This window comes from Oncorhynchus nerka, linkage group LG4 (assembly GCF_034236695.1).
Source record: "Oncorhynchus nerka isolate Pitt River linkage group LG4, Oner_Uvic_2.0, whole genome shotgun sequence".
Taxonomy (NCBI): Eukaryota; Metazoa; Chordata; class Actinopteri; order Salmoniformes; family Salmonidae; genus Oncorhynchus; species Oncorhynchus nerka.
Window position 1 is genome coordinate 66,357,110 of NC_088399.1, and position 7,170 is coordinate 66,364,279.

General features: G+C 42.3%; 1 protein-coding gene across 2 annotated transcripts in view; it reads left to right on the plus strand.

The window, feature by feature from the left end:
* The window catches only part of LOC115128479 (zinc finger protein 516-like), a 28,046-nt gene extending 21,088 nt beyond the window's left edge, over positions 1-6,958 (plus strand). For both annotated transcript variants that reach the window (XM_029658340.2, XM_029658341.2), the window contains exons 4-5: positions 2,512-2,576; positions 3,269-6,958. In XM_029658340.2, the coding sequence (XP_029514200.1) occupies positions 2,512-2,576; positions 3,269-3,319 (116 nt within the window). In that variant the 3' untranslated portion in view covers positions 3,320-6,958. The remainder of the gene's footprint in view (positions 1-2,511; positions 2,577-3,268) is intronic.
* The last annotated feature ends 212 nt before the right edge of the window (positions 6,959-7,170 follow it).

The following is a 7,170-nucleotide window of genomic DNA, read 5'->3' on the forward strand; positions in this document are numbered from 1 at the left end:
AGTACTGTGTGACAAGGATAAGGGTGTGTGTGTCTGAGCGAGAGAAAGGGAGAATGAAAGAGGTGGCATCGAGGCTACAGACACACACACACACACACACACACACACAGTAAATTCCACTCCCAGAACATCAGAGACCTGACACAATTGGGGTGACAGCAGGAGAAAGAGCAGTGAGCAAGTACAGGGAAAGAGAGGGAGAAACAACAAGGAGCGAAAGAGTGACCTAGTGAGAGGGATATGCAGACATAGAGAGAGAAAAAGAGCAAGAGGAGGACATGTGACACGGGAGCGCTGGCCAAAGGCACATCAGAGGCCAGGCAGTTTAATTTGCGGTAATATATGCGTTACTTCCCAGGCAGCCAGGGGCTGTGTCAGGGCTGTCAGATTTGGTACGAAAGTTGTCATCCACTGCTCTGAATGAAGCCCACCCCTCCCCATCTTAATGGCACATCGGAAGTACTAATGAGCCCAATACTCTGTGGCTTAGGTGTTCTAGCGGTTAGCGTCACTGCCTCCAGCACACATGTATACCTGTGTCTGCATGAGTTCAAATCTAACCCACAGCCCTTTGTCACTCTCCTATTCTTTACACGCTATCACTCTGACTTTATTCTGTTCAATAAAAAAATCTGAAAGAAAAACCCTAACTAGCTAGCTAGCTAGCTACTGTTTCTGCATAATACGTGCCTGCTGCACAGCGCCAGTAAAAAGATTGGATAAGTTAACATTGCGTGAGATAAACAATTTATCAATGGAACAGGTTCCAACACTGCAATTAGAGCTAGCTGGCTAGCTAACGCTAGCATACTTTAGCAGGTCAGCTGCAATGGTAGATAGCTAGCTAGCATATACTCAATGAACAAAGCAAACTATCTAGCTCGAACAATAGAGGAAAGAGTGTGGTGTTAATGTTTTTTTTTTAAACTGGTACCAAACGGAGTATGTTCCTTAGATAATCCATCTGGTCCGACGGTGTTCGGCATTCGGCGTTCCTATGCATTCTTGTGTTCAGACTTTTGATGGTAACAACCCAGAATTGGATTGCTGCAAGCAGAGGATGAATGGATTGGTGCAAGAGCAGATTTGCACGCACAAAAACACATACCCCCACACACACAAAGTGTGTTGTGCCTGTGAATGCCAGTCTGCCTGTGTGTGTGCTTTTGTCCTTGGATGGCAGTCCCTCAACTTTGAACAAACACATTTGCTTGTGACACTGACCTGTGAAAATGTTTATACATGATTAATCAGATGTCAGTTATGGGGGATGTACAGTAATTGGTGTGTGTGCATGCTAATGCGATGCCTGACCACCAGCACAGTGACCATTGGTCCTCTGTAGCTCAGTTGGTAGAGCATGGGGCTTGCAAAGCCAGGATAGTGGTTTTGATTCCCTGGACCACACATATGTAAAATGTATGCACTTATAACTGACTAAGTTGCTTTTGATAAAAGTGTCAGCTAAATGGCATATATATATATATATATATATATATATATATAATATATATATATATATATATATATATATAAACACACACACACAGTACCAGTCAAAAGTTTGGACACACCTACTCATTCAAGGGTTTTAGAAAAAATTCTACATTGTAGAGTAATAGGGTAGACTTCAAAACTATGAAATAACACATATGGAATCATGTAGTAACAAAGTGTTTAGCAAATCAAAATATATTTTAGATTCTTTAAAGTAGCCACCCTTTGCCTTTTATGACAGCTTTGCACACTCTTGGCATTCTCTCACCCGACCTATAATTATTTTCCAACAGTCTTGAATGAGTTCCCACATATGCTGAGCACTTGTTGGCTGCTTTTCCTTCACTCTGAAGTCCAACTCATCCCAAACCGTCTCAACTGGTTTGAGGTGCGAGTTCTCCCACTAAAAAATATGAGAGGGCTGTAATTTTCATTATAGGTACACTTCAACTATGACAGACAAAATGAGAAAAAAAAAATCCAGAAAATGACATTGTAGGATTTTTAATGAATTTATTTGCAAATTATGGTGGAAAATAAGTAAGACACATGCACATTTGTGGCCTGCTGGAGGTCATTTTGCAGAGGTCTGGCAGTGCTCCTCCTGCTCCTCCTTGCACAAAGGCGGAGGTAGCGGTCCTGCTGCTGGGTTGTTGCCCTCCTACGGCCTCCTCCAAGTCTCCTGATGTACTGGCCTGTCTCCTGGTAGCGCCTCCATGCTCTGGACACTACGCTGACAGACACAGCAAACCTTCTTGCCACTGCTCGCATTGATGTGCATATATATATATATATAGCCCACAAATCAATTGAAAACCAAAAACAAGCCATCGCTTTTTCCCGCTTGTCACTCCAAGGCAATATTACCCTGGAATCTAAACGGAATATTTCCCTAAAAATACAACAGATACCTTAACTTACTGTGATATTATTAGGTTCAGTTTTTTCTTCTAACTTTTCATTGTGAAGGTCTTGGGATTCTGAAGTGTTGCTCTGTCTCTCTTGTTTCTACAGCGATACTGCAGTACAATGGACATTTTGGAAATGAAGTCCATTCCTCCACGGAGGCCTCCAAACAAGTATGCTACTTTCCATGTTTGGGTTTTGTTTAGCTAGAAATAGAATCCGTCTCCTTACTGTGTGCCCTTCGATGTATATCTCCCTCTGCATTCCCCCTATCCCGTCAATAACAAAATACTAATGGTATTTAGACCTTTAAAAAAATCCCTCACCACTCTTTTCTGCTCCCAGCTCTGAGAATCCAAAAGAGAAATCAGTGTTTGAAACACTAAAGGCAAGGCAGTGATACTTGAGCGTCTGTGTCAGACTGCTGTCTCCCTCTTTCTCTGTTTGGTACGAGGAGCTGACAGGAACACAAAAAAATAAAAAAGCCTTGACATCCCCCTTGGGGTAAACAATCGTGCGTCTCCATATGGCATGTCAACATCCTGCCAATCATGACCACACGCAGGCCCTCCTGGACTCTCTCTACCTACCTGTCTGTTGTTCTCGTCTTATTTTCTTCCTCTTCTGTTGCCTTTGTAATGCATGAGACGTGAGGACACACTGACACACACCGAAAGATTAACTCACACACACTCACACAAACTGACATTTTTGCATAATCCGAAACACACATTCAGACACAGAAGTATACTTGCACACACACAAATACACTCATAGAAAGACAACTGACACTCAGCAACACAAACATGTCTTGGTATGATCTGTGATCTGACTCCGCTTTGCCCCTTGTCTCTGTCCTCTACAGGTGAGCGGCCGTTCCTCTACTTCCACAACCTCTCTTAGGAAGGGGACATGAAAACTCTGCATGCCACATGCCCTGAAAACTCGACTTCCCAAAATGCACTGCTGCAAGATGAGAAGCCTGCAGTCCCTCACAGGAACCAAGCCATGACTACAGGAGAACAGTGACTCTTCACTTGAGGGGCCCAATTGTCTCAAGGGACACTCTTTGTCTACAACTAACTGACCCTCCCGGACTGATAAAGCTACAATTACATGTGGACGTGACAGAGTGGAAATTCTTCCCCAACTGGGGTGTGAACTCACAACCCTCTACACTGTAACGCAACATACTCAAGAAGCACCGTCAATACCTCGGACACAGAAAGGACAAGGCGTTTCTGCATCCAGAGTGGCAGAACTTCTCAGGAATGCAGTAGCTATGCACTTAACCATCTGCTACATCACACACGGGGCTTAGATGTTTATGTGGTGACAGTATACTGACCTAGGGATGGTGTAGTTGTTTAGCTCATGGTGATTGAGTTCAGGCTGGGTTAGTGATAACTGATTCTAAATCCGTTGTTAAAGGGCAGAAAACCAGGATCCCCCAGGGTGTTTTATGTAACCTTCAATGCAAACCCGTTTAATCCATGTCAGAGCAAAAAGACAAGCAAAGACTGAAACTTTCATATTATATCCCTCCAGAGAATTGATAGAACGTTTTGAAGTAATCGGATTGGTATGTGTGTTTACTGTGAATGTGTGTGTTAGTGTTTTAGTCATCTGTTTATTTGAGCTTTTGACACTTTTTTTGTGTGTTATTTGGAAACTGTTTGGCTTGGTCAGCCAGCTCACACAAGCAAAGTTACCATCCACCTGGAAAGCTGGAATCTTTAATAGTAAAACTGCCATGTCCATTTGTGATATTACAACAAGAAACAAATTACTGCAAACAACAAACACATTTTTTTCTCTCGGACATCATAGAACAGCAGCATATATTCATTATTCTTAAAACAAACAAAAAAGTATACCTTGATGCACGACGCTCCCCACCTCTGCTTCGTCCAACAAACAAAATCAATAACAATGGCCATGGGGTTGACAGTGGTATGGATTCCCTCACTGAGGAGTTTCTCCCATCTTTAAGCAACAATAATGAGGCGCCTGTTTGTGGCTTTACCGTCCATCTCCAGCCATGTTTACATGAACAACAACGATGCTAGACTCTGCTGACCAGGGATGTAGTGGAGGGTAAACACACAAAATGCTGGCAAGTAGCCTCGAGGTTGGAGCGTTGGGCCAGTAACCGAAAGGAATACGAATACTGGAGCCAACCATGTGTCGGGTGTGCCCTTGAGCAAGGCACTTAACCCTAATTGCTCCAGGGGTGCTGTACAACGGCAACCCTGGTCGTGACCCAACTCCCTGCGAGTGACTTGAGGAGTTGGGATATGCAAAGAAATATATATATATATAATCCATTATAAACGTATTATTTACTCACCTTTTTAATTTGTGAAATGACGTTTACCCACTTATTATTGCGTTCCCAAGCGTAGATCAAAGCTCAGAACGCAAATTCTCTTGATGAGTTCTACTCGCGCCTTCCTTCTTTTAGCGAACAGCTAAACGCTGCCCTCTCGCGAATCGCAGCACAGACCGAGGACCAGTGAATCAAACTACCCCAGCAGACCAACGGCAAGTGGCTATAAAAGTAGGCAACTAGAGAGTGAGTGTACAACTGGCAAATAGTTGCGTATAGATATGTCAGTCAGGTGGCAGAGACTTCTAGTATTGCTTTAACATTTTAAATGATTAAAGGGCTCTGGCTAGTGTTAGCCAGCTAGCTAGCTGGATGAAGAAAGAAGCTAACGTTAAATGGCGCTTGACCAGAGCAGGGGCAAAATATAGGCTACTAAGTTCTCATCATAAATTTGCTTTACAGAGAGTACTGAAATGTTTATAACTAACCCAAGATAGACCAGAGCCTGTCGTTTCCAATGGGAGCAAATTAATCATAGTGGGCAGAATAAGTAAGGAGGTGGGCAGAGCCAAGCACAAGTTAGTTTGATCCTACTGGAGCGTTCTCGCATTTATTTAGGGAACGCCTACTCTGAAGTGCGCGTGTGCAATAACTACATTTACCCTTACCCTCCTACTAAATAACACAACTTTGGGAAAGGGTAAAGTCTACAAAACACAGTCCACTGTTACAGATTCTAGTTTTGGAAACAGAAAACTGTATGGAGATGAAATGTTTAATCAATTATTTATTTTTGCGGAATGTCGGCCAAAATCCATCTCGCTCTATCTTCTTCCACTGCCAGCAACTGTGCTTCCTTTCATCACCATATTTGGTAGTGGGTGGCAATGCCAACCGGATGCTTCACATTTATACATCAGAACAATGAGCCAGATATTTCACCTATCTGTGGGACTAGTCAGACAGACGGTGGCGAGGCTGCGGCAGGCTGCAAAGCATGCAGGAGGCGGCAGAGGAGACACAGAGAGAGGGGAAGCAAGCAGAGAGCGAGAGGTTAGTACAGTGGTTCCCAAACTTGGGGTCGGGGCACCCTGTGGGGTCCCCTGAGAAAATCTGTACTAATCTTATTAGACAAATTAAGAACGTACAAAAATATGACATTTCAATATCTCCCCATATCCTACCTTCCCTATAGGCCTACAGTAAAATGCAAACAATACAGATATAACAATGTAACACGTCTTCCTGTATTTCGTTAGTCTTCTCTTGATCGCCCACTGGACTTTATAGTTTACCCACCCATTGTTTTACCACTATGTCAATGCTGCTGACTATGTATGTTCTGTCGCGTTAAGCCTGTATATCCACTCAAGTGGATATCCCAACATTGGAAGACTGGCTTCCGATGCTAGGAAGCACTGACCATGTGGAACATTTCAAACATGGTGTTTCTCAGACCTCAGAAAGTTGTAAGTCCACGTCCCGGGCTATGTGATCCAGACGGAATGGAAAATTAATCCAAAACAAATGCATGGAAAAGGAAAGCACTATGTAATTTACAGATTTGCAGTGCTTCATGCATATAGCTGGATCTACACAACCAATGGTGTTGTGGACCTGGAACAGAAGGCCACTTTTGAGGTCTGAGAACAGAAAATGTCCCTTTTAGATGGTAATGTGCAGTTTGACTCCATGAAAATGACTACTCTTCAATGAGGAGGATTGTGGGTCAGTCTTGGATTGTCTGTTTCGAAAAACACTGTTCTTTAGTTCCTTTTTGCCGTGTTTTACTTTTTGTGTTTTGCTGGATCACTGGATATCTGTCTTAGAAATGGCTTCTGCAGTTTTTTCCCAAGTTATTTTAGCTGTGCACAAGGAAAGAAAGCCATCCATGTTAAAGAAGTACCAATCTTATGTTATTACTACGTTATTTATTGAATATTATATGATAGTTATCCACCTTGATTGATTGTCGTATGTTTTTTTTAAAGGTCTAATGAATTGAAGTCAGAATTATATAGATCGTAAAACGATAGACACTCGTAATAAGAAAAGGTTGGGGCTTAGTGTGGACATGTGTTAATCAGAACACTTCATGATGATTTGCAATGTTCACTCAGTGCTGAGATATTCTGTGACTTTTAGGACTTTAGATGATGAGGCTGTATTTTCAAAGTATTTATATTGCATAATACCTGTTAGTACAAATAAAACTTGCTATATTTACATGGGCTTGATATTGGTCATTTCCTTATCCAAGAGGCTCTTTCATCAGCCTTTGAGGTGGTATGTTTATGACAATCGCACACATGAACATATACATGGTTGTGATTATGTAACGCGAAAAGTTCATACAATCACAGGTATTTGTAATCGGCTTAATTTATCTCTCACAATTGTTCAAAAGTGCTTGGTAAAGCTCTTACACCAATTATTCT